At 39.4% G+C, this 27,930-nt stretch overlaps 2 protein-coding genes across 2 annotated transcripts in view; both read right to left on the bottom strand.

Annotated features, from left to right (window-relative positions):
• The window catches only part of LOC113680733 (EGF and laminin G domain-containing protein), a 438,917-nt gene that overhangs the window by 257,999 nt on the left and 152,988 nt on the right, over positions 1-27,930 (bottom strand). The gene's annotated exons all lie outside the window — the stretch shown is intronic.
• On the bottom strand, positions 263-27,926 carry LOC113665086 (uncharacterized). Its single transcript, XM_027180738.2, has 45 exons — positions 26,977-27,926; positions 26,255-26,455; positions 25,373-25,448; positions 24,651-24,828; positions 24,006-24,065; positions 23,773-23,877; positions 23,471-23,617; positions 22,399-22,461; positions 21,618-21,732; positions 20,860-21,002; positions 20,219-20,250; positions 19,417-19,676; positions 18,751-18,914; positions 18,013-18,155; positions 17,539-17,781; positions 16,920-17,036; positions 16,597-16,696; positions 15,856-15,934; positions 15,199-15,344; positions 14,244-14,365; positions 13,453-13,638; positions 12,648-12,758; positions 11,933-12,100; positions 11,498-11,581; positions 11,221-11,297; positions 10,753-10,811; positions 10,273-10,328; positions 9,702-9,844; positions 9,259-9,362; positions 8,546-8,689; positions 8,417-8,457; positions 8,082-8,202; positions 7,601-7,717; positions 6,776-6,912; positions 6,045-6,237; positions 5,538-5,768; positions 5,041-5,112; positions 4,351-4,607; positions 3,523-3,656; positions 3,247-3,360; positions 2,815-2,942; positions 2,536-2,618; positions 1,860-1,950; positions 1,040-1,180; positions 263-734 (listed from the first exon to the last, which is right to left on the bottom strand). Exons 1-45 carry the CDS (start codon positions 27,458-27,460, stop codon positions 486-488), a joined length of 6,219 nt encoding a protein of 2,072 aa, XP_027036539.2. The 5' UTR covers positions 27,461-27,926; the 3' UTR covers positions 263-485.

Consider the following 27,930-nt stretch of genomic DNA (forward strand, 5'->3'; position numbering starts at 1 on the left):
CGTTTCGTCTGTTGATGGAAAGTCTTGCCTAATGACATTGAAAATAATACTAAAAAAAGGACAAAAATATATCTGGACATATTTTCGCGCTAAGTGTAAACTTTTTGTTGATATAATAACACTGACATAGGTGATTATCACTCTGAACCATTGCTTTTCAAAATGGCCACAGCGCAATCTTTTGTGTATTTGAAGAAGAATAGAATTGAAAAAGTAGTTGTTGTGGTTCCAACATATCGCGCAAACAGTATATCTGTTAAAAGAGTACAGAAAACAACTTTTATTCATAGACTTCATACAGGAAAAAAGAATACGAGATACCAACGATCAAGAAATAAGTGTGAAAAAAACCCAAAAGTGAATATACTTGGCTTTGAAACCACTATCAAAAACGGTTTTGAAAGAGTTTTTTTTTTTGGAATGTCATTGTAGTGATGAAAAATAATGAACGAGTGAGGATTGATAGTCGCACTCAAGTATGCACATCATTTGGTTTTACTTGGATTAGGATATAGCCTCTCTGCTACTTCGCTGACCTGCTTTGCAACATGGAGGTCATGAACTAGCAGGGCATCCAGATCTTCTTTGCTGAGAACGAGCATGTCCACATGAGTTACTGCACGTAGAGACATTTTTTGGGGACAGGCGTGAATCAGGAACATTTCTCCGAAATAGTCGCCTTTCTCCAAGGTTTCAATGACCTCTGGTGGGTCTTCCTCGGTGACAACCTCCACCTAAAGAGATGGTATTAATTAATGAGACCGTTTTCGACAGATTGCGCAAAGGGCTTGATCCAATTGCTCATACTAACTGGGCAATTGACTAATTTCTGGTCTTCTTTGAGCTGACACTGGTCCCATTCACAGTACCCAAGATAATCCTGGCTGATGTTTCTAACTGTCTACATGGCTGCTCAAATACACTACAGGCTTGATTTTATCCATTAAAATAACGCCAGGGTAAAAAAATTCTTTTCCAAGCTTTTTTTTCCCAGGAAGCGGCAGTGCCTTCGGATGTGAAAGTTAACATAAAAACTTACCAGTCCCTTTCGAATAATGAACATTTCCTGTCCAATATCACCCTTCCGAACGATGTATTCACTTGCGTGGAAATTCGCAGGCTTGACTTTGGTACTCAACAACCGAATGAAAGGTAGTTCAGTATTTTCTAAGAAAGGAACCTTTGTAAATAATAAATATAGAAAATCAGTTTAAAAGTGCTCACAACACAAATCAAACAAAGTAACTAGCCATGAAATAAGGAAGTGACTGGGATGAGAGATTTCACGTTTGATGTTGGAATGAACAACTAAAACGATTTTTTTTTAACATTTCAGTTCTTGATTTGGGTATTTAAATTCATTCTTCGCAGAAACTGCGACAGGTAGTAATGAAATTTTAAGATTTGAAATCAATTACTTAAAGATCTTAGTTAATTTTTAATAACAGAAAACTATTGAACCTTTTTCATCGGAACATCAATACCTACCGTGCCTGTTATATATCTATCACCATTTAGTGCCCACCAGAGCCTGTGAGAGGCCTTCATTATTAAGGCAGCGGGAAGTACGTTTTCCGCACGCGCGAAGATTTGAGACGAGTCGAGGGAGAGGTTTGCTGGGAATCTGACACTACTAGACTCCTTGCCGGCCTTCCGCCAGCTTGCGTTGATCAAGACCTTAATACTTTCCCATAGGCGAAGAAACTCTCCTGCCGGAGCGCTATCATGACGAGGGCTATGTTTACCATAACCAATTGTATAGAAATTTAAGTCAATTTATTCCCAGGTAACCAATAATAAACTGCTAAGGATTACAAGACTTTAAGACTCGCAGACGAATGGAAGATCGCTTCACTCACCGCATAAAGAATATCCTTAACGATGCCCAGACACAATTCACCATTCATGCAAAGAGGCATGTCATAGAACAGTGTACCGTGATCAATTCCCCTTCAAAAAGAGGCAAATAATTATTAACGACTGGAACATATTGATCAAAGTTTGGTTTCAGAGATTTTTAACGCAAAATTTTGGTTTGTTTGAATTTTATTTTAATAAAAAAGTGTTACAGTTGGATGAAAGTATCTCCAACAGAGTCTTGGGAATCTCTGATCCCAGCTTAACGGGCCGAAGCTTATTTCTCGTATTTTAAAACTCTGCCAAAGTCTGAACCTTAAGTGTTACCACAACTGACAAATAGAGTCATCTTCAACTGAGTGTCAAAAGAAATGAAAGATTCCAATGGCTCTGCTTTGCTTTGCTCGATAATTAGTCTCGCGCCGTGCTCTCAACCAATCAGATGTAGAACTAAAACCAATCACGATTTGGTCACTCGCGTTTTCCCGCGCTTCGGTTTCAGTTTGAGTTCTCATTGGTTCCGATGGGTATTTTCCTGTCTTCTGATTGGTCGTCATGATAACTTTGGTTTAAGTTTTACGACACTCACTCGAAAATCACTCTACCGGTCTTTCGGGATAGTAACTACGGGGACGTTCAAGTAAAGGACCCCTGATCCGATGGAAAATCCAGACTCACTTGTTTTTGTTCCAGATAAACTCATAAAAGTCCATTACTCGATTCTGTAAAGCTTCTGGGATGTCTTGGTCTGACATATGCGCCTAAAAAGTGAAGGAAAAAGGCGAACAGCTCGGATGGCATAGAAAAAAATTACAACAACCACAGCAACAACAACATCAAAACAAAGAAACCACGAAATAAACAGAGCTAAACACGAAAAATCCTAGAGAGTATGGCAGATTAACATTGGCCTCGTATCTGCCATTCTCGACGTGAAACTAGCAGACGGTTACACACCTGAATAGCATCCAGTTTCTCTTCGTACTTGACTCGTCTAATCTCAGCGTTTGCCAAAGTAGAAGCAATGTTTCCAAGGATAAAACCAAAAAGAAGCTTTCCAAAAATCATAACAAAACTTGCCAGAGCTCCATGTAAAAACAAGATGATTGAAAGTTATACTTTGCAGTGTAATTTTGAGCGACAATTTACTGAAAGCAACGGCTATGAAGTAGTCTTTCATCTTCGAAAAAAAAAGGGAAAGAAAAAGGAATGGTTTGGGGCATACATCCATCTCCATTCTACTCCGAGCGTCATTTCATTTCTTCGCTTACAGAATATTCCTGTTGCATTTTTTAGCGATCGATATATGTGTAGTGAAGTGTTTTCAATTTAGAGTTTCACCTGTGAAAAATCGTTGGGAATTTCAAGCCTCGAGAAATTTTTGCTCACCCATTTCAGAAGAGCTATCACCATGAATGTCTCCATAACCCGTGGATGTCATAGTGGCTACAACCCAGTATACCGCTGTACAGTAACGAGAAAGAGCAGGCGCGTCTAGAAGATCTGTAAGAAACAGATGTCCAAGTTGGGCATGAAATCTGGGTTTAATTGTCGCATCAAAATGAAAGAAACGGTTTATGCTGGGATGGTTAGAGAACAACTGAAAGTCACGTTAAAATGCAATTCTAAAGCGTTATCGATTCAGCTTTGTTACGTTTAACTGACCTTCAAGTTTAATCCAGTTTTCCTCAGTTGAGCAATCATTGAGCGGACAGGCCAGACCATACCAAGCGCATGCAAATACATGAATCACTATGACCAGCTGGAAGAAGAATTTAGTCATGCGCACTCTGAAAACGCTGGAAAGGAACAAAAATCGACAGTTTGCACCTGATAGAATTTAATATCCTATCTCTTTTTTTGTATATAAAAAATGTGTTTCAAATTTAGGCATGAAACTCTTGCAAAATCATTTTTGCGAAAGTGGCTACTGTAAACCAAACTAGAAAACAATTTGCAAATATGACTGAGGAGGGGACACTTCCCTTGCTGATAACATCATTTTTGACAAAATGGCAGGTCCAACAATTACGGGAGAGAGAACAACTGCGATTCATTCTAATTTCGATTAGAAAACCAAGCAATTCTCGATAGTATTTTTTAATCAACAAAGGTAGCCTATTAAGGCGCTCATGAGTTGCCAGCTAAAAGATGATATTTTTCTTAACATATCACATTTAAGCTTGCAACTCATGAACACAGAAACTAGTCTCGTACCCAGACTTTCCACGGCCAAGCGAAGGGAAGGTCCCACATTTTAGTTACAGTTAAACGTTAGGATCTGGGTACGAGATCACACAGAAACCTGCTTGGCTACAAGGCGATGAAAAGTAACATCGCGAATGTTGAGCTTTAAGCCGAGAGCGTCTCGCTGCTCTGCAAATACTAACAGAGTATTCATTCCTGAGTGTGGTTGATAAATCGTAGACGGCTTCTAGTGTAGTGAACGAGTAACACTAACATAAGACATTATTGCTCGTAAATAACACTTACTCAATATTCAACCTCTGCGCCAACTCGGAGAAAAATTGTTGCATTCGAACCACGCGAATCAAGTGAAGAAGCCTCAGATACGACAATACAAACAGCTGTTCGTCCGTGGGGGCAGCCAAGGCGAAAATATCGATCGGAAATGAAGCCAGAGAGTCTAGCGGTAGCTTTCCCTTTGCGTAGTTGTAAAGCAGTGTTCTTCCATCAGAAATCACTTCTCCGATGTTATTGGTGTATGCCATGTTGAAATTGAGATATATCTGTTGGGAAAAAGGAAGGAATTTCAACTACAAATCTGAATAAGTGATGACTGTCATTAAACTGTATTAGAATCATTGGTGGGTTTTCACAGAGAAGAAATGAGACAAAGTGATTCGTATTAGCAACGGTTCTATTTGCTCAGCATATCAAAGGCAATATGACAAACTGGATGCAAAAGTAGGGACATGAGATTTTTCTAGCCTTCGGAAACTAAAAATATATTCTATACTGTCATAGAAATAGGTCTGTTGCCAAGTTATAAACCAACAAAGTGGAAGGCATAACTACAGCTGTCCGGCTACAAAATAGACTTTTCATATTGCATTTAAATCCTTAGAACAACTTGTGTCATGAGGGTGTGAAAGCTACCTTATTTTCAGTCGCATTTGATCTCATCACGCAAGGATATTAAATAATATTTCCTAAACTCACCTCGGCGTAAAATGAAAACTCACATAAGTAGTTAAATGTAATCAGATACCAGGGATGATCTTGAAAAGCAGCCTAACAAAGACAACAACGTTGCAAATGGAGACACTGAAATCTTTTCAATGTTATCGAGTAAGAGACCATGGTTTCAATCACTCTTCTATCAAGTTGAAGGGATCCTTGCCTTTATAATTTTATGCTTTATAGAAAAAAATTTTCCGGCTGGAACCCTGATTTTCTATCATCTATTATGGGCCCAGAGTGTCTTCAAGAAATCGTTAGATTACGATATTTTCAGTTGTTTCCTGTGCTCTACAAATTTACCATAAGGGTAAAGGGAAAGGCTGCATGTTAGATTGGTAAGATAAAAACACAAAAAAATCTGCTGAATTGGAGAGGAAGACGGTTGAGGATAAACTGATCGGTGCTAAGTTTCTAAACTCAAGAAATATAGAAACCGTGACGTAACTTTCTAAGATGAGCGATGTATGATTCCTCACCATGTAGGTAATGGTTAGTGTTGTAGCAAACACAAACACACAGTTGACATATTTGATGAGCCTCCACTTGCTGTTGGGTAAGATTACAAAGTGGACAAAAAGTTCTGTCAAACGGGCTTTGAAATTCCATAAATTAGTGAGAATCCGCTGTCCAGTTGTTGGTGTAGGCTCTGCAGGTTCCTCAATCTGGAGTGTCAGGGAAGCCTGGTCATTGTGACCCTCTTCTTGTCCCTTTGAAAAAGAGAGTGCTTAAATTGCAACGGATTACAGCTTTCAGTTTCAAAATGATATTCAAGAGGGTTGCGTGCTCACAAAAGCCTTCCGAAAAGGTTGGTGAATAATTTTGAAAATACAAAATCGAATACCGGTGAATGCAACGAAACTCCTGCGCGAGGCAACCCCGGCTTTGAAACGAAGACACACTGTAGTAATAGGATTTCTTTCTGACAGCTAGCGAACAATAATTTCCTGCAACAGAAACTGACTTCAAACAAAACCATACAATACCTTGAGCTTGTTTTCCTCTTCTCGTTTCTTATCTTCTTCCTTTTTCTTGGCAAAAGCCTTTGCTCGCTCAGCTACCATTCTCTGCCTTTCCTCCGCTGTCTCCAAGATTTTCTTACGTATCTGTGGATAGTGGCTGAGTACTTCGTCCAGGTCCTTTTTTGTCAACACAAACACGTCGGAATTTGTCTGCGCCCTAGAAGAAATGGTAAGCAGGCTGTGTTTAAGTTCTTTAGGAGCAGCAGTGATCCGATCAGTGAGTATACCTTGTATAGAGAGTCAGTGGTATGGTAAGAGGACGGAGCATGGTTATATGCTTTTCATATATTATTACTCATACGCCTAATCGTGATCGGTAAAGAATCACCGTCGTCATCGATGTCACCTTCGTCTTCGTCATCGCTACCGTCATCGTTATTGACCTTACCGTGATAGTTATTTCAAATTTGCAAAGTAAAAAATTCAATACTGGTAATTATATTCTTGATGTTAAGGGAACTTAACTAGTTTGACTTTTTATTTTCATTATGGATGCTTTGCTATCGACATCGTGTCCGAGTTCTTCTGATACATGACTCTCAGGTGGTGTGTTCTCGCTTATAGGAGTACATGCTTATCAAATTAAAAGAGGTTACAGTTTGATAAAAAACTTGAGCCCAAAATTGTCAGCCTGGCCATGGGTTACCCAAAACAAAAGAATTAAATCAAACGTGACTGTAGCAGCTTCTCCGAACCTGATAGAAGCAGTTCTGGGGCAACTAAATACAACGCTGATCTCCCCAAAAAATCTTCCTTCGCCCATGGTATCAAATACAATCGGTTCATCGTGCTCAGATACCACTTCTACAGTGCCTCGGTGGATAAAATACATCTGAAAAGGAAGAAATTTGCTCACTGGAACGCCAAAAACTTGCTGCTTTAATTTTAAAAGTTTCTGCCAAAATTTTATATCTTTTTATATGAATGTTAATCAAGAAACGCTTTGCTTTTCGTTTTTCACAATAATAGCTAACATCGGTGTAAAGAAAAATAGCTTAAAACGTAGCGTCAAAGAATTGCTCTTAAATATGAGCGAGGCGTAGGGATACTCTTAAGTTTAACGGAACAAAATAATTGTTTCATTTGTGTTCAAAAGTTTGGTGACCATTCAAGAAATTCGCTTAAATTGAAGTTTTATTATAAAATGGTTAACTTTTTACTTCTTGATATGACCTCTAAACCTAGATTTTGCTCAAAAATTTTTCGAGGTTGCCAGAGCCACAAAAACTGCTCCAAACGCCAGAAGTGGCTCAAAAGTTGCAGAGCACAATCGGGGCGATCCGTGAGCGGAGGGAAACAGTTGAAGAGCGGGAAAAAAACCCTAAGGAGTAAGGACGAAAGCCAAAAACAATCCAGGTCTGGGAATAGACTCAGCCTACACTCAGTTCGCTCATATTTCAAAGGTGTTTACCTGAGCGTTGGTCGAAATGAAAACCCGGAATAATTGGTTGCAAAGATGATTCATCTAGAACTGTCTTTATTAAATTTTATCCTCACCGAAGAAGTCAATAAAACCCTACCTCCTGACCAATATCACCCTTTCGTACGATATACTCTTTGGCAAGAAAGTAAACTGGCTTCACTTTCATGGAGAGCATCTTCAAGAAACCGATCTCTGTTCCCTCGAATAACGGTACCTGATTAGAAGAAAACGATTTTCCTGTTACACTTAATCTTAAAAGTTAACAAGTAATTAAGAGTAAAAGAGAGCTTTCGGGCTGGGTTATGAGCCATCATACCATGCACGCGCATGGAAACAGTTGAACCGGAAATAATTTTGTACATAGTAACATTCGGTTTGTTCTTACAAAATAAAGTTTGGAAGAGTTATCCATATTTTGGGGCGTTTTCAATATCAAAATTATTCTATTCGCGCTTGTTGGATATGAGATGAAAATTATCAACGTGGCCTTACGGGCCTCGTTGGCTATCTATCATCTCATATCCAACGCGCTCTCGTTACAGAAAAGACAAACAGAACAGATAGAGGTTTGAATTTACCCTTTCAATCATATCTTTGTACAGGCTAACGGAGATGTCGGCTTGCAGGGCCAGCGGCAGACCTTCAAACAAAGAACTGGCGTCGACTCCTTTGTTTCTCAGCCAGAGATATTCATAATAGCTGAAAACCAAAATTCAGATATAATATTTAACATGTTAGGAACTTATGTCCTTTTTTTCATTGTAATTCCCAATCCAAGTGTAGATAACCGTGTTCCCTTTGTTCTATTCCGCATCTGTCTAATTTTCTAGTGTTTGCGTGTGTACGCCGTAATTCAGTCGGCTTAAAAGCGACAAGAAATTTGTCACTTCTTGTCCTAGCAGTTTCTCCATACCTTATAACACGGGTTGTTAGTTTTTCAGATATCTCTTGTTCCTGTAAAATAGAACAAGAATGGAACTTAGAGAAGAAAAAGTAAGTCGAGAGACGCGTTTCGTTTAAGTTCTTAGTACTAAAATGTTACCTCCAGAAATGTTTTGATGGCATCAAGTCTTTCTTGGTATCGAGCCCGCTGTGCGTCAGCGTTAGCCAGGCCAGCAGCAACACTGGCGATGATGTAACCATAGAATACAATACCAATGATCATGCAGAACAAAGCAAAAGTCATCTGCCAATCAAACAAACAATCAATCCATCAATCAGTCAATCCATCACTCTTCAATCATTGTTTTCCTCATTCCTCTAACTCAGTTGTTCATGATACTAACTGATGAATAATATCTTATCAACTTTATTGTTTAATATATGTAATATAAATATATAGTAAATCAATGGTAGAAACGAAAAGACCAAAAGAGATTGCGCGAACGGAAAAAGTATCCCGTGCGAGGTGCAAACCAGAATCTGAGAAAAAAATCCTGATAAGAAATTTAAATTTTAATAAAATTACAATAAATCTGATTAATCACTAATAGTGCGCAGTGAAGTGTGATTAAAATCAGTCAGATAGAAATTAAGAGCGGTGGAAAGAGCAGTTACTGGAGAGGAAGCAGGTGCAGGGCGTGTTAGTAGAGTCTAGTAAAGTAAAATAACTGGCCCGCAGAAAATTTTACGTAGACCAGAAAACTTGTCATAAGGCCACCTAATCATTACAACGTTAAACACGCGCAAACGTTTTACGGTTGTGTTGCAACACCCACAGCACAGGTGGATCGTCGAAAATGATGTCATTCTCACCTCTGTCGTGTTATATGCATGGATGTCACCATAACCAACCGAGGCTGAGGTAGCCGCTGCCCAGTAAAGACTGGTTATATACTGTTCTCCGAAGCTATTGGTTGCTGTGGACAAACAATCAAAAACAGCGTTCTCCCTGTTAACATGTCATTATATTTGAATTTCATTCCAAATCGTTTTCAGTCAAGTATAGGCAGTTAGAAAAGTGTTTTTCCTTTTTTCATGGGAAGGATTTCATGCCCAAAAGACAAAAAGTTAGGCCAAAAGAAAGATCGACAGACAGAGACCAGAGGAGAAGCATTCAGACGGACGCCTGGACACACAGTTCGGATGGTAAAGACAAAGAAGACAGATGAATGAGCAGAAAACTACAGATACAAACAAACAAAAGGACGGTAAGAGAGACAAGCGACAGCCACATAGTCTGAAACAAAGCTTCTTACCTAATGTTCGATTCCCTTGCTCTACCCAAGAATCTGCTGCGCAGGAATGATCTCCGTTTTCAAGTCCTTTACAAGCGAGCAGAAACCAACCACAAGCTATACAGTGAGTGAAAGTTGCCATGTACAGAGCAACCTTGAGCTGCCTGTGTGTATTCAAGTAAAGAGAACTGTTAGCATGTAGTGAAGTGAGTGCTCGAGCCAAGTGATACACACCTTTGAGCCGCTTATTTCGGTTTTCAAGGCATGAAGCGCCAGGATTATTGCTACTCCACCTGAATGGGATTCTAAACCATTGCATTGTTACTCATCCCCTCCCCCTCCCCCTTCCCCAGTATATTGTCAGAGTTTCTCAACAATTCACTGCCAGTAACTTAATACACAACAGAGTAGAGAAAGGCACCGTAAGAGCGATGAGTTTAGCTCGTGAAAAAAGCGTCGTCCATAGAGAATGGATTACTTGATTTGCCTTCATTTTTTGCGCCTTGGTAAATTGTAGGGTTTCCTTGGTTTATATAGGAGCTCTTTATAAGAAAATTGCAGTTACCATTTAAATCTTTGACATTCTTCTTACCCCAATAGGTTTGTATTTTTCCCGATTGAATTCGTCATGAAGTGGAAAAACTGTTGCTGTAAAGAACATAATATTATGCGTAATTGTAAGTTTCGGTTTTACAGTAATAAAAGTGGATGAATTTTTGAAGACAAAAATTGTAAAATTCGCCACACAAAGGCTTCATTGTTTTTCGTTTTTCTGCAATTTGATTGGTCATTTAAAACAAGCCTTTTGAAAAAGATGTGAAAAAGATACAATTTACAGAAATTCGAGAATGAATTGCACTGCTTAGAGCCAATTAGATTGCAAGGATCACCAGTAATTTCAAAATAAATGTGTGATAAAGATGATTATCGTTCCTTGTTCCTCTCATCTGTATGAGAACCTTCTCACTAGTCAAAACTGGGTACAGCGAATGCTCATTTAAATAGACTGTAGAGAGTGGCTACTTTTTTCTCCCATGAGCCCTCTTTGGACACCTTCTTCATGTAAACCTACCGTTTTGTACATGTAGAGGCATCTGTTTAGACGAGCCAAGGCCAGGATACGAAGAACGCCTAAAGGGAGGTAGACACAATCAAGTTCAAACGAAAGAAAATTTAAACAAGGTCAACGATGATGAAAATGCCAGCATTTTCTGGACAGTGCTGCGACTTGTTGGCATCTATAAAATTCATAAAATTTTTTTCTGTTTCAAGCGATTTATATTCAACAAAAGTTTTTGATAAGGAATTTTTAACTTCGGCCGTTGCATCTATGCCTTAAAAATAGAGGAAAATAGCCAGTTGATGTGAAATAGTTAATAACTGTGAACTCATACATGCGCAATGCCTAGCTCTGTAACTTGACAGTCAGCTAAAGGCAGGCCCCGTACGTCAAGGGTTCACTTTTTGTACTGAACATCATCAATTGTTCAAGAGGGCGAAAAGAAACTGCTTGTTCAGCTTAATAAGTATGAACACTTACCGAGACTTACTGGCCAAATGGCCAACACGATAATGTCAGTGGGAAAGGAACAGAGAAGATCCAGTGGAAAATTTCTCCTTGAAACGCAAAAAGTATTTGATCAATATGCTTCATAATAATTACTTCACGTAGGGTAATCTGTGCGAAGATTTCTCTATGAATCTCTGTCGCGTTTAGTCCGAAGAAGAAAGTGTGAACCAGCTGCACGCAACCAATTAATTGAGAACCTTTCATAAAACTCATTTTCAAGAACAACAAGACGCCAAAAATATCTTACCTGAGGTAATTACGAGCAGTATAAATCGGATGTGTGACAAGGACGTTGTTCTCGTTGTAAAACGCCAAGTGAAATTTAATATACCTAAAATGAAAAAGCGTAGACAAGAACGTAGCATAAACTGTCAGTCGATCAGACATTTTCACTCTCACACCACCATTTTGGTGTTTCTCTGTCCCTCTTCCCCTGTATTTGTTGTTATTACCACTTTAGAGCTGATATCTCGTAGTCAACTTTGGAAGGGGAAAGGAAGACAACAAGTAGCCTGTGAACATGTTCTCACAAGCGCTGCGGCTTCAGGGACCAGTTTCATGAGAATCTAGCTATTGCAGGGTCTGTGAGGGATCTGGCACGAAGAATGGACCCTTTTGGCTTCCAAATACAGAGTATTTGTCCACGCACGTACCACCTTGTCTAACTTTTTATGTTACTTACATGTCTACCAAGCACAGGAAATCAAAGCAGTAATTTACGATCCATAAACTGGTAGCAGTATGCAAGAAAGCCGCCTGTAACGTGAGTGTGAAGATAAAAATCCCTGCAATGACAAGAGACAATCCCTGCCACATGACAAAGTAATGGCTGTCCGGCAAGATGGAATGTCTGTGAAAAGAGTTGGAGAAACATGAACTTAAGTGCAATGATTACATTTATCAGCAGTTCAGTAAGAAGTTCAGCAGCGTACTTTTTAAAGCAACTTGATTCGCCATTCGGAGAGTTAAAGAATCATAGACTATATGTGTAATGAATACATTTATCAGCAGCTCAGCAGTAAGCTAAAGGTAAGCTGCTTATGATTTGAAAAAACTTAAATTCATTATTAAACGCCCGAAAAATAATTCGTAATCACTATAATGATGAAAGTAGCTAAAGGAAGAACAGAGGATGGAATTTGCTGAAATGTAATTTACGAAGAGAAGAAGACAAGCACCAAAATGACATCTTCAAGAAGTAACAAAACAAATCAAAACAAAACATAATACCAGGGCTTCATTTCAAGATGATGCAGTGGAGGTGTTGGAGAGAAGGGGAAGGGGGGAGGTCTGGGGAAAGGGGGGGCGGAGGATGGAATGGCGGATGTTGCGTCTACATTTCGATGTTTAACAGTCACGTATTTCTAACCCTGTATTTCTAACTTAAGAGTTTGTACCTCATTAGGAGCCGCGAAAAAAGCCAAAAGATAGGATGAAGGTCATTATATGGTTTGTTGACATCCTCTTTACTTTCATTGGTCACAGACATAAAACCTGTCCGCATAGCACTAGAAATAGGAAGAAAGCATCATACCACCTCATCTATTTTATTTTCACAAATTAACATTAATGGCTCATGTCTCAGCTTACTTTCAGTTGTTAATCTTAAGAAATAGTGGTCGAATTTGAACTAAGTTTTTTTTTAAAATCTCGACTGACCAAACAAGACCAAGATCTTGGACCTTTGTCCTATTAAGGCCAATTATCCGAGCATCATGGGAAGGCCTATGACAGGCGCAAGTTTCAAATGAGTATTGTTCACTGAATTTCGATTCAAAAGGAAAATATCTTTTCACCTCTCATCTTTTAGCTACATTGATAAACACCATCTCAAAGCTACAAGACTAAGAAAACTTCTGCGCGGCTCAATTTTCAAAATCTAACCAAATAGACTTTAAAAATAAAAATTTTAGTAGCGACCGAATTATTATGACTATTTACTTCATTGATCGAGATGATTACGCAGGGGCATACAAAATTTCGAATAAACAGGCCAAACTTGGCTTACTTTTCAACCCTGATTGAAAATTCCTTGCAAATGCGTTACGAACGTGGGCAATATACACTTAATCCTCGGCAAATAATTATTGTAAGTTAATGCACCCAAAGTTTCGCGTCATAGCGACTGTTTTACAACTCAAAGATCTCAGGTTTTCGTATTTTTTGTTTTTTTGGGGGGGTTTAACTTTAAAATTAATGTACCTCAACTCTGGCGACACGCGCCCTTCTTTCTTCTTTTTGGACGTTTGGCTTTTAGACATGACTGATGATCTTTCTTGATTGGCACATTTCATAGACAAGCGTCTGACGGCAGCCTTGATGGATTCAAAAGCTGCTTGACGAACGTCTTTAAGATGGTCACTATTTACTCCAGCGTCATAGATTTGCCTACAAAACAAATAAAGGCCCATTTTCTCAAAGTGATCATGTTAGAGGTGGTAAATTATAAAAAAAAAGAAACCGAGAACCGAGACATCGATTTTAGCAACAGATTCCTTTATAATAACTGATGCTTCAGTTACATTATTGCATGGTACCATTGTGACTGCGCAATATCATGTTAGAGTTGCGAGTCGTTTATACAATATATCAGCTGCCATATCGCAGTATTGTTTTTCAAACGACAGCGAGGGCGAGTATGTACAGATTTTCGCCTCTCTCAACCTTCATTCAAGGTCAGGTAACCTAACTTTTGAACAAGTACTTCGTTAAGAAGAAGAAAATCTCAGATTTTGAGACCTTGGAGAGCAATGCAGGACTTCAGAGTCCGGACTAAAGAGGACAAATTGGTTTTTTCAATAGAGACCTATTAAGGTTGGTGAGCTCTCGAGATCGGATCAAAATTTTGCGAGATCCACGATCTTTTCAAGGTACTATTATCAACCCCTTATGTTGACCTTATCCATCTCTGATCATTCATTGGCCACGAGGCAACTTTAGCCGAAATGTTTCCCTACATGAAGTAAAAGCAATCATTTCAATATGGGCCAAACCTTGCCACAATAGGAAAACGCACCAACACCTCATCAAGATCTGGTTTAGTCAGCATCAAAATCTCACAAAACGTTTTTGCCTTTACAGTAGCCAAGCGATTCTCGCCGAAGATAAGTCCAATCTATGAACATGAACAAAACGGATATTAAGATCTACGTGATTAAGTACTTGGTTCTCATCGCACCATTGAAAAGTCTGGGAGTGTTAAGGTTCAGAGGTTCTTAGCTGCTTGGTGTTCAGTGTCCCCGCCTTATTTGTTTCGTATAGTTGATGTAAATTGCTCCCCTCCCCCAGCCCACCTAGTCTCGTCCCTCCCTTCTCCCACTCCCTCAGCCCACCTAGTCCCATCCCTTCCTTCTTCCCCCCTCCCTCAGCCCACCTAGTCCCGTCCCTTCCTTCTTCCCCCCCTCACCCCAGCCCACCTAGTCCCGTCCCTCCCTTCTTCCCCCCTCCTCCAGCCCACCTAGTCCCGTCCCTCCCTTCTTCCCCCCTCCTCCAGCCCACCTAGTCCCGTCCCTCCCTTCTTCCCCCCTCCTCCAGCCCACCTAGTCCCGTCCCTCCCTTCTTCCCCCCTCCTCCAGCCCACCTAGTCCCGTCCCTCCCTTCTTCCCCCCTCCTCCAGCCCACCTAGTCCCGTCCCTCCCTTCTCCCCCCTCCCCCAGCCCACCTAGTCCCGTCCCTTCCTTCTTCCCCCTCCCCCAGTCCACCTAGTCCTGTCCCTCCCTTTTTCCCCCTCCCCCAGCCCACCTAGCCCCATCCCTCCCTTCTTCCCCCCAAGCCCACCTAGTGTCATCCCTCCCATCTTCCCCCCTCCCCCAGCCCACCTAGTCCCATCCCTCCCTTCTTCCCCCTCCCCCAGCCCACCTAGCCCCATCCCCCCTTCTTCCCCCTCCCCCACCCCCTTCTTCCATTCCGAAAAAGAAATGAAAACAAGGAGATTGAAAGATTCTATACCTCGCCAAAGTAGGCCCCAGGTCCCAAAGTAGCGACTACAGTGGCTTCACCGGTGCCCTTGTCATCATCTGCGATGACCTCTACCAGACCACGCCTGACGCAGTACATCTCTCTACCCATATCACCCGCGTATACAACGTAGTCGCCTGAGAAGGAAAAGTAAGTAAAAAAAATAATAATTTGAGGTCACTGCAAAAAGAAATTAATAACTGAAGGAAATGAAATGTTGCATTGGCGTAATGCATGAATCTTGTGGGCTACGCTTGTCTATGGTTTAAAAAAAACACGATGAATGAAAACCTCTTTGCGTTTGTCTGCAAAGGCAGAGGTTGCTTTTAGAGATTCAGCGACAAAACAAACAAGTTGTATTAAACAACTATTTACCGAGGTGGAGCTGACTAATACTGGCTATTTACCGAGTAATTAATACATGCTAATGCAAATCAGCGTTCAACGGTGAGAAAAGGCAAACACAAGCCAACAGTCCTCCAATGTAAGGTGCTGAAGGGACCTTACTACTAAAAAAAAAAAAGATGCCATCAAACAGATATCCTGATAGAAAAGCCGATGTCAGTGGTCACTCTCTGAGTAATTGCTGGCGATCATACTCTAGTAAACCGATGGGAAACAGCATTCTCCGCTTAATCATTTACTTACCTGGGGAAAATAGATATGAGGTTACTTTCAGCGATAGTTCTCGCAAAAAGATGGCGTCCGTTTCCATGAATATCGGGACCTGCCATTTATGAAAGAGTAAGAAGCTGTTATCTTCTCGGTTTTTACTAAAATCCCAATTAGTGCCGTTAAGCTTTTAGATTCGAGGAAAAATACGAGTCTGCGTACTAATCAGAAAGATTTAGCATCATTTGTTGATCCATTTGTTCTGTGGCTTTCAAAAATATGGTTTCAACGTAAGAAATTGGCAAAATATATTTACTGGTCAATTAAGATTTGTGCACAGTTCTCAGGGTTTATTCGAAATCATCAGACTCAAGACTATGTCGCTCTGACGAAGGGCTAACACTCGAAACGTCAGCTTAAAACTCTTTACGGTGGCCAGTTTACATTATCAACTCTTTTGGTTGAACAAAATTATCTTGTTACATCCCTTACGGACGCACCACTTGCGTCCATAGTTTCTTTAGAAACTCGCCCCCTTTGTTCAAGTTGATAACAGCCTACGTGGATATGGAGCTTCATTTTTTATTATTCTTGAAAATGAATGAAAACAAGAAAGATTAGAAAATCTTAATTGCTTAAACTCCGCTGCATTATATACTAAAAAAAAGGGTCATTTGAGAAAGCCATTGATCAGTTCAGACAGAGTGTATTTATTCTTTTGTTCAGAATGAAATAAAAACATTGATAGATTGACAAATACGTAGATGAAAAAAAAACCTTTTCCAGATAGTCTTTTGTCTCTTCATAAGTAACGTCCATTTGGAGTGATAAAGGCATATCCTCAATTAAACGCCTTCCTCCAGGTGTTGCCTCGCCCCTTGAAGAACAAAGTAACCTGAGTTTCAGTTACTGCAATAGCAACAACAAAAAGAAAGGCAAATTCTTTCCTATTATATCTGATACCTTTCCTTGCAGTTTAGAAAGCCGAGCCCCGTATTCTACTTATCGGGCTTAACATCTTCATACAAAGTGACTTTTTCATTGAACTATTGCAGAAGTTCCCTTGGGATGTATATTTGGAAGCTAACAAATTTTATTACCTGTGCACTCTCCATAGCATCGTCAGATAAGTTTCAGTTCTCTCCATGAGGTGGCGGCTAAGATTTTGCTCTGCCATAAATTCTTGTGTGGCTGTCATCCGTGCGAAGAATTCCACTCTGAGGAAAGAGAAATATTTCGCTTTGATATCTTTTAGTGTTATGTCCATCCTGTTTCCAATTCAGAACACCATGGCCCCTTTTTTCGGCGGTTCACTCATGGTTTTGAGGTCATTTTGCATACTGAAAACGCCACTTGCAAGATAGGCCACGTATGGCGCATTGGTAGAGGCGCTGAGTCTTCAACCGCCGAGTCCGGGTTTAGCATACAGACTTGGCTCCACATGTGGCTGGTGAACTTAACATCTTGATTTAAGTATTTCTGTATTTGGATGCCTCAGAGCGTAATTCACTCTTCAGCTTGTAAGAATTCTACTTCTGTAAAATAATATTTTCCTATCCGAGTAATTAATGTGATATTTCAGATGATGGACCTTGTGCAGTGGCTATTTCCTTTCCTTTTTTAACTTTGAAAATCATAGAATTTATGATGCATATCATACTAAATCCCTTGACAATCCGTTATGCTTTAACGAGTTTTTATGTAAAGGAAGAAACATACTTTGGAGCCGCTGAATTGGCGAGAGTGGCAGCAATGCTACTAAGGCAGTATCCATAAAGCAAGAGACCAGTGAGCATGACCACTGTAGCAATCAGCTGACTTTCCATATTGTGGGCGTGGATATCACCGTAACCCGTTGACGACATGGTAGCTGCTGCCCAGTAGAGACTAGAGATGTAGTCACCAAAGCCAGCTATTCTGTGGGTATTTCCGGTGTGTTGGGCCCAGCTCCCCTCTGTACATCTACAATGATTAGAAGCAAACGATAAGAATTTCAAGCTCACAGTGAGACTCACAATGACGAGCATCGATCGATCATCGATCGATCATCGGTCTGGATCACGATCATTATCACGTCTCAAACGCTTTCGAAGTGAAATAACGAAAGTGGTAGCGTCATTGAAATCGAGATCTAACAGAAAACTGCATCGATATGTAGGTAACAGAAATGATAATAATGAAAATGTAACGTACGTTCCTCTGAAGCAGGCGCCAAGGAACCACACACAGGCACTAATATGAGTGATTAGGATAATATAGATTGTAAACTTCACGGCTCGCACTTTACCAATATTGTAATGGAGATTATTCTCCAGGTTACTGAAGAAACGCGGAATCTAAAAAACACAAATCAAAAAGAAAGAAAGAAAGAATCATAGATTCAATGTAATAAGATATGTATTTATCGTCCATCGTGCTGTAAGATAAGAAATGAACTTTGTTCGTTTGTCTCACGATAGAGTCTCTATTGATGTTGATCGCGATGTTTCGACTGCAATACTGCTAGTCTTCATCATCGTCTGATGAAGACTAGCAGTCGAAACATCGTGATCAACATCAAAAGTAACTCTATCGTGAGACAAACGAACAAAGTTCATCTCCAATCATAGATTCCTATCTTTTTTGTCTCAAAATCTTGTAATTAGGTGTGACCAAGAAAGATTGTATAAAGTAGAGGAGAGACTAACCACGAAACAAAGAGATATTGATGCAGTCACATCGCTAATTGAAAGCGTTTTGTGTGAGCCAAATTTAACATTTACAAACATTAAATGAAGATTCCCATAGCCGGTTACACGTTCTTCGATGGAAAGCAATGTCTCAGTGATAGCAATGTTTTGAAATGTTCTCAAATTCTGCAAATTTTATTTTCGAAGGAAGTTAATTCAATGAAGAAAAAGATCTCTCTCTATAGTTATGCAGTGCTCTTACCCTTACAGCTTTAATGAGCCGATTCAGCCGTAGGAATGCCAAAGAATGCCAAATCTTGTGATGATCGTCTTGGGAAAGGGCGAAGATCTCAATGGGAAGAATAGCAAGTAAATCGATCCAAAATAACAGACTTCTTCTGTAAGACTTTCTTATATCTTCAATTTCTAATCATAAAAAATGAAAAGCTCATTCAAATCAGTACAAATCATTCAGCAATACTGCTCCTAGAATTTAACATCTGCTCCCGAGCTCAATTTGATTCATTTGTAGTTTGAATATATTCAGACTAAGAAAAATTTAAAACGTTTCTTTTTAGAAGGCAGTTAAGTGGTTTCTTTTTTCCCCTTTAGCCGGTTAGTTAGTCCTGAATTTACGTGTTAACACGCAATAAACTTTTTAGATGTTATTTTCTAGTCATTCATTATGCCTTGTTCCAATAAAAAACTTCTGAAAGTGTATGTCGTGGAGGAAAAAAAATCGTGCTGCATGACGAAACTCAGCTGGTTGGGCATTTTGTGCTAAATGTTGTCTAATTTTATGGCCCAGTTTTGACCCGTGTGTTACACCGTTTGCTAATATGACCTAAGGATGATTTTCAGTCAACTGAGTGCCGAAAAAAATCTGATATTTCTTTAGAAAAATATTAGATTCAAGATCTCTAGTTACCTGTAGTGGTCCCAGAAGCCATGTTAAATCTCATTATAAAATCAGCTACCAAAACAGCGTCCAGTAAGTAGGTAAAACTCATCAACGCTTTACTTCCGACACTTTCTCCGTAACCGAGAGCATGCAAGCTGATTGAAAACGAAGCAACGAAGGTATACACGAAACAGATGAACAGGAGCACAGACAGAAGAAGTCGCTCCCAGATCACCGCGAACCAGGAATCGGGCATGATGACGTGGCGAGAAAACCTCGTTAAAAGGCTAAAAGCACAAGTAATGGTTATCAGCAGAGGACTCTTATGCAGTTGATTTGTGGGAAGGACGAAACTAGATTTTTCCAGGTAAGAAAACGAAATAATTATTGAATTAATTAGGATTTAGCAATTTAGCAAAGTCGGCCAAGACACTGATCAGGCCACTTAGAGAAATACCATGCATATGCAATTTCACGATTAATTACGATGGAAGCCCATTTTTCTGTCCTGGAACCTTTACATGGTTCGAACTGTACGTGGCATGCGTAAATTTAGCTAGGCATGCCTTGATGCTCTACTCATTTGTTCGGGAAAACAGCCGTACGCGGCTAAAATGAGCATCATTTTCTAGGATTTTTGGGGTTAGACGCCCACTTTCTCTTATTTCCCCTCGTTACTGATAATTTCAAGATTCCTGACCAAAAATAATACTCTCTAGCGTTCCCCTTGATTTTTTCTCTCGGGCAAGACAATTTCATCTTTCAGTGTTCCCTCAACCCCGGACTATATATGAGTAACGGCAAAGTTTGTAATCATTTGGCATGGTACCTTTCTTTACTGGATGTATCCTCTTTAAAGTCCTATGAACGAAAGAAAATACATTCGTGATTGGACGAAACCAACATAGGATTGAAGTGCTTTTCGATCGAGTATCGAAAACCAATGTCAAAGCAAACAGAACAGGCAAATTGTTTCAAGCCCGGGAAACTCGAGAAATCAAGACGAGATTCGCTATAGTTTTAAGTATAATTGGTCGAGAAAGTGGGGCCAGCTTTTCGGACCAATCATACCTTAAGGTATAGAAAAACCAGAAAAATTTAGGATTACGTTCGAAGGTCAATTGAAAATTTTTCCTTATTAAGTGAGAAACTGGACTCTTTGCAAAATCCCTCTCCCACAAATTATCCACTTCACAAGTTATTTTGCTCTTAGACTTTGGTATTTGGTCTCATTTAAGGGCATTGTGATAACTCATATATCGCGTGTAATGTTTAAACAAGGGGTTGATCATTTCAGGATCATTCTGAGCCCTTCAAAGCGATAAAAATCCGCCTGAGTCCTCTGGTGATGCTTCAAGTCAACTGACAAAGCTTTTTATTCTGTGTATTACGCAGTAAACAGACGCGATTGTGTCAGTGCCGACATACAATCGCGTGGTTACATCTGCCCCTTCCTACCACTGTACTTACCGCGCTTTGCCGTAGCCAGGCCTCAGCTTTTTCGTTTTCCATTTCCAAAAATTCGTCTTTGTTGCTTCCTGCCTCCATGCCCAGTGTTCCAATATTGTTCAGATCACATCGATGTTCGAGGGTCAAATACAATCGCTCCGCCACTAAAATAGTAAAACCAATTCAGAAATGAAAGCCCCACCTATTTTTAGTGATCCATGACCCTGGAGAATATTTCGTGGAATTTGAGCTGGGGTACAAATGGGATCCTAACCCATCACTGGTCAAACCCTGCCCATCCATCCTAACGCCCCCTGCAGAACTAGAAGGATTGGGCGCTTAACTAGTTCTACAAATTCTTTTCACATTGCGAACTCAATCAGGTCGAGCAACACCTCTGATTGGTCCAACTGAATGCAACGCGAGAAAGGAAGAGTTTCATTGATTGAACAGTATCTGACTGACCTCATCCTACATGAACTTTCCCGTGGTTCATCTGATAGCATTTTATAAGATTTTCCTGAAAATTTACTCGTATCATCTTATACTACAGAATAGAGAGAATCACAGTGAGAGTCTTGTCTAAAAGGAGTGTTCTGACTTGATCAGAACTAGGACCCGGATATTTCCAACTGGATTCTAGCGCAAAAATTGAAATACTATTCTGTTATCGCATTCCACATAAAAGTACCGTTTGGTTGCTTCACACAAATATAAGCACAAGTGAATCAACAATGATTATCAAAAAGATTTGTTGATGGGTTTTGGTAAAAACGTACCGGCGGGATAATGTTTAAGCACTCTGTTGAGATCAACTCTGTCAAGAAGGAGGACTACACACGGAGAAGCGGCACGAACTGAGGTAGCCCTCGGGAGATTGTACACCATACTCACCTGTGGAAAGAAACAAATAAAATGTCATCAAGAAATTATACCTCAGAACTCAAAACACTGTTTTTTTTTTTAATTCTATCAACAGTCATTTAGTCTTTTTATAATTCCATATACATGTGGCATAACATATTTCACCAGAAAGTGATGCAGATGGAAAGGAAAAATAAAGAATAATAAAAACGACTGTTTGTAAAATATTTTTGACTGATTTTCGACGTTGCTTCACGTTAATGTCAAATGAAAAAAAAACTATAAACTGCGTAAATAAATTGTGTAAATAAAAAAAAAATCAACAGAATGTTTTTTTTCCCTATAAGTATATTTCCCAAAGATGAAACAACAAACAAATGTGCCTAACATTTTATTATTTCACCTCTAGGAGTTGTACCCAAGAAAACAACAGATTTCGGTTTGATTTTTAAAAAGACGAAACAAACAAACAAAGCGAAAAGTTGACTTAACACAAATAAATCCCAGCAACTGAAAAAAAGACACGTGCACTTAAATTGGGTCGCATAAAAAAAAACAGCAAAAATATAAACAAACCAAAGACAATTAAATCCAGGCAGACAAAAATACACTTGGGTTTTTGTCATTATAAGAACTTAATCGATATCCAAGGGACAAAAAAGCTTGGTTTAAAAAAACAAAAGTGTATTTACGTACTTCACCAAAAAGCTTTCCCTCCTTAAGAGTCACCAGAACTTCATTTTCGTTTTCACAAAGAATCTGATATTAAAAAAGAAAACTTATGAGAGATAACCTTCCAAGTCCTTAATTATCGTGTTACGAATTAATAGTTTCACCTAGTTCAGTTTCAAAGTGATTGAATGACTCAGTTACTAATGACGTACACCATTTGTTGAATGATCAATAGGAAACTTTCTTAGGCTTAGTTCAAACGTCGATCTTTACATGTACCGAACCTAATTGCAATTTGGGTCGACTCGAATAATTAAGAGCGGCAGTTGATTCAAACGTCGATCCGAATTTAGTCGATCCTAATTGCAAAACTGAACATAACTCCATTGTAGTCAGCGGTTAATGCCTACCAATGGGTATACAGGTATATTTTGTGGATTTAAAACAAGAGGAGCACGAGCCTTCCTCCTTTCCCGCCATATTGTTTGAATAGTTCGAAGGCTTTCGCGCATGGCACGTAAGCGAACTTTCTTGAATTGTGGGTAAAACATAATTATTTTAACGTATGTATAATGTATGCATTAAGTTCGGTACATGTAAAGTACGACGTATGAATCAATGTCGATCTTTTACCGTTCTATCCGACTAGCCGAGTCGGATAGCACGGCACTGTCGATCCGAATACAAATCTGCCGATCCTAATTGATTCAAACGTCGATCTTTACATGTACTTAATAGAAACGTTAGGTTCGGTACATGTAAAGATCGACGTTTGAACTAGGCCTTAGTTTCCTTTTTCATATTTGAAACATATCAAAGACGTGGAATAATAGTTTCTGTGTGAAAATGATAGTTGGATTGTAAGGCTGTCTTCAAATTTCGAGAAAGTTGTCCTTGAGGAAAGAAGAAAAGTGAGACGTTGAAGGATATATCTTTTTGCCGCGTGGTTGTGACTCGAATTAATTCATTTATAGCTGAGCTAATGATCAAATGTCTAGAAATGTCTACAACAAGAACTGGCACGGAGAAACACTGGGATAACTATAAAAATGGCAATTCCGTGTTTCTGATGATATGTCTAACAAAATGAGCTCACTTCTGCCCGGCCTCGGTGTATGTAAAACAAATGATGTCCAATGTCTCCTTTGTTGGCTATGATTTGGTTTGGCATGTAAAATACTGGTCGTATCACCAGTGAGAGCATGCGCCGAAATCCAGGGTTGAGACCTCTAAACAGTGGAGCCTGCAATGCAAAAAGAAAATCACACTGTTTTCGTCAATTTTCTCGGCTTGTTTCAAATTCTGACTCTCCTTGAGTAAACATTTATGGAATACCGTACCAAAACTATCTTTTTTTTTAAATTCTGCTGCTCGACGTACCTAAAATTTATGGCATACCTTCTCCAAAACCTTTTTGTTGATACTAAGAGACAACTCAGCTTGGAAGGTCAGTGGTAGGTCACTAAACATTCCGTCTCCATTTTCGCCTCTATTATGTGTCCACTGAAACAAGTTATCGAAATAAGTACTATTTCATTAAGATTGTATTTAAGTACTATTTCAATTAACGTCATTGTCTTAAGACAGAAACAGTATTTATTAAGCATTTTATTAAGGAAAGGTCAATTTACCAGATACTCGTAGTAGGCAAGAACTCTAGACCGTATGTCAGACGAAATCTTCATGTCTCTCTGTATAAAAAAGAAACGATAGATAGATACGTTAAACGTTTACAATGATCACTAGTTATTATAACAGCTTGCAGCTGAGCTTCAAGCCTTCCTTTTTCCCCATCGGCATAACCTAAAGGAGAATGTGCTGCCTATGCTACGACATCCGCAAATGGGTAGACATTCTGTTCTCCTTGGATAAGGACGATAAGCCTTAGGCTCACTTCCTCACATCTTCTCCGCGCGTTAAATAACCCATGCACTTCTCGTAAAGGGTAGGGAACGTGGGTCCCGGTGTTGTGGTCTGTTTATACGGGCTCCCATTTAAACCAGCTTTAGGGCTGAACTGAGCCAGCCTTTCTGGATGTCGAAAATAAATAATAATTATCTAAACCGGGCAGAATAGCTACAATCACGCACTGTGCATCTTGATCGCGTGGGGTAAATCTGTCTCTTACTCAGCTTTAGAAAGGAATGCAACTCAGTGATAGGAAAAAAAGAAAACGAGAAAGAAAAATAAAAAGACTCGTAATCGATCAGACCTAGAAGCATCTAGTATGCCGACGTAGACTTGACTAACAAACCACAAGGGAGGCCATAGCATACCATGTGATCTTTGATGACTTCAAAGTGATGTGTGTATCTCATTCGCCGTGAATCCAGGTTAGTTAACATGGAAGCCATTCCACCCAAAATAAATCCAAAGAATAATCCAATTCCAGTAAGCATAGCAAATATGGAAAACCATTTCTCGCCTATGGTTGCGGCGTGCAGATCTCCGTAACTGAAAAGGTTAAATGTCATTTATGCTCGTGAGGAAAAAATATTTAACAGTCCAAAATACAAGTTACTCCAATCCAGCTTGAAATTAACAGGCAACGTTTATTTGTATTGCTTTGTTCATTTTTATCTTATTCTTGGCTAATTCGGAACTATACCAACCGCCTCCTGAATAACCTAGTTGAGAAAAAGTCTTGGTACCCAAGAGGATCGCCAACGAAAGTCTTGGTATATAGAATGGTTGATTCGGAATCTACAAATCGTAACAAAACATGAAAGAGCCTAGAAACGCCTCTGAGAAAAACGAAACGCCCTTTTAAAGGAATACTAGACGAAAGTATTCTTTGAAACCATGCCAATTCCTTTTTTACTTTTTTACAGCTTTGATGTTCCAATACACAAACAGTTTAGTTTTCAAAACTTTCTTAGAGAATTAAGCACTTAACCCTTCCCCCCCCTAAAAAATAGAGCTTGATATTTTAAAGAAGGGCTACGAAGGAGACTTGAAGGTTAAAAATATTTGGGAGCTTTTTATGTCATGTACTCACCCCGTGGAAGTAGCAGTTGCAGTAGCCCAGTAAAGAGACAGGACATATCTCTTCCCAACGTTTACGAATCCAATTCCTGAAACAAAATTTTACTAAGATCGTTAGGATCATCAATTATGTCGTCGTCAACAACTTTTGCGTCTCAGCATTCTCACTTGTGAGTGAGGCTCTTGGGTTAAAGGAGATTGAAGAGATGATTAAAAGCTTGTTATCTCTTCATTAGCTTGATATCAATTTTGATGGATTATGATTCTAGCGTCGCCCGAACATTTATTCAACAGTTTTACGGTTCTTTTGTTTCCAGTTGTTTTTGCACAAGTTTAGCTATTGCTAACCCATAGTAAGAGAGTAATTCATAGAATCTTTTAACTAATGCACCAAAAAAAAGCTTTGATAAAGCCCTTATACAATGAAAATCCGCGTATAAGAACCTCGGTTTGTTCAAGTTAGCCTCTATAGCTTCTTATGTAAATAACGATTAATAAGAAATTAGGCTTAAAAATTAAAAAATTGTATTGGTGAGTGAGGGTGTGATATTGTGCTGTATACCAGCCTCAGAGTGCCATGCTTTACGTGGTTAACTTGTACACACAGTCGGATGTGTTGCACAGCTATGGATGTATTGAAAGTACAGTATTGTGTTCTTACGGTACTAACGGTGTTCTGACTAATTTTTGTTACCTATTTGTATTGCATGGGAAGTACTGCATCAAATTTGAAAAAACTCTACTTTCTACAAATAAGGACTTGTTTTGAGATCTTAGCCCTAGGCTCAGTTTTTTCAAGGAGGGGTGCTTCACTGGGAAATTTTTTAGCCCAGCGAGTTCTTAAATTTAGTTTCTAATAAGCGGAGTTTTATTATACTCAAATTTGATGTCTTGCCTGTGTTAAGTTTTATTGCCCAGCTGTCAGGGTCACATGACGTAACTTTTCTGATTTGACCTTCAACAGCTGCTCCCTCATTGGCGCAGGCCAGTGAATACCACACGCAGGACATCACGTGGATCGTAATCGTACCAATGGCAGCATATTTCAATACCCGGATCAGTGCAGTGTTTGTTCCCAACTCATTTTCTCTTGCCCCTAAAAATGTAGAAAAAAAAAAAAAAGAAAAATTAAACTAATAAGTTAAAAGGGTGAGGAAGTTGATCTCATTAGTAAAAGTTATGCATGAACTTGAGATAAACTAAGTATCTATAGGTGAAGGGGCTGGAGGCGACCGACCTTATAGCCGAAAGTCGTCGAATGGGGTGTGCGCATTCGCCACATAAACAAAAAAAATTTTCTTATACCAGCTACACCATGGATGTCCAATAAATCATTTTTCTAATTTGGATATTTTGGATGTTTATAGTAACCTGGAGAAATTCGTCGTGTTCAACAACATCGGCCTGTTCTAACTCGCTCTTTTGAAATATTTAGGACTGAAACACGCGACATTTCATAAATGCAACTGAAATTGTAACACTGATCATGCTGATATAAATTTGTTTTAGGTTTTAGCCACCACAGTGTTTGAGAGAAATTATTCGTTTGTGAAACAACCAGATTAAAAAATTTACAGTCCATTAATCATCATTTTGGTAAAATACGAAAAGACCTACCAAAAAACGACGCCAGCCTGTAAACCCTTAAAATCCGGTTGAGCCTCACCAAAGTCAGCAACTGATGCCATTCAAGATGTGTCTGAACTCCAAACACGAGCAGATCCAAGGGAATTAGCGTCAGTAAGTCCGGTACGAATTTGGTCCGAAGATAGCGTCGACTAACCAATGATTTGTCTGTGACAAGAGTTCCTTTGTTGAAGTATCCAACCCGAAATTTAAGCAACACATCGGCGAGAAACAGCACATCAAAGATATAAACGAAAACCCAAAGAGTTGCATCTCGAGATTCGAAGCTTGCTTGATAAGGGACTAACAGACAAGTCAAGAAAATGCAAATCGCGCTAACGGCTTCCCACAAACGATAAGAAGTCGTGCGAGGATTTACGGCAAAGTAAGGTTGTGGTACAAAATTAAAATCCTCATTGGCGAGGGAAACTCCTCTGAAAGTAACTTGAATTTTATCGTCTTTAGCTGAGGACATTTTCCCGTAGGAAACGTGATAAATATCTAAGCACTACATCTTTAACGTGGCGCTGGACGCGGAAACTCCAAAACACAACGGTTTCGTTCAATGCGCTTAGTTCGTTAAAAGATGACGCGACAAACAGTCTACGTCTTATTTGCGCGCGCTGCGAGTTGTTCATGTTCCCTGAGAGAAGAAAAAGAAGAAAGTTTAATTTGATCGAACTTTCAGTTAAAGTCACCTTATATACAGCGCGACTCAACGTTGTTGATTGATAGATAATTTTTATATTGATTGAATGAAACCTAAAATTGGAGCTCTATATAGTTTATTTGACTGTCCTTCGTTTACGACTCTTTTTCCCTTCTGCTGGATGTGGGATACACTATTTCCCGCTTTCCCGCCACAACCCTACCGTTATTTTACTTGAGTAGCGTCTAATCTGTTATTTTCATTTCTTTATTTACTACTCTTAATCTGTCTCCTAT

Source organism: Pocillopora damicornis, chromosome 3 (genome assembly GCF_964200805.1).
Source record: "Pocillopora damicornis chromosome 3, jaPocDami1.2, whole genome shotgun sequence".
NCBI lineage: Eukaryota > Metazoa > Cnidaria > Anthozoa > Scleractinia > Pocilloporidae > Pocillopora > Pocillopora damicornis.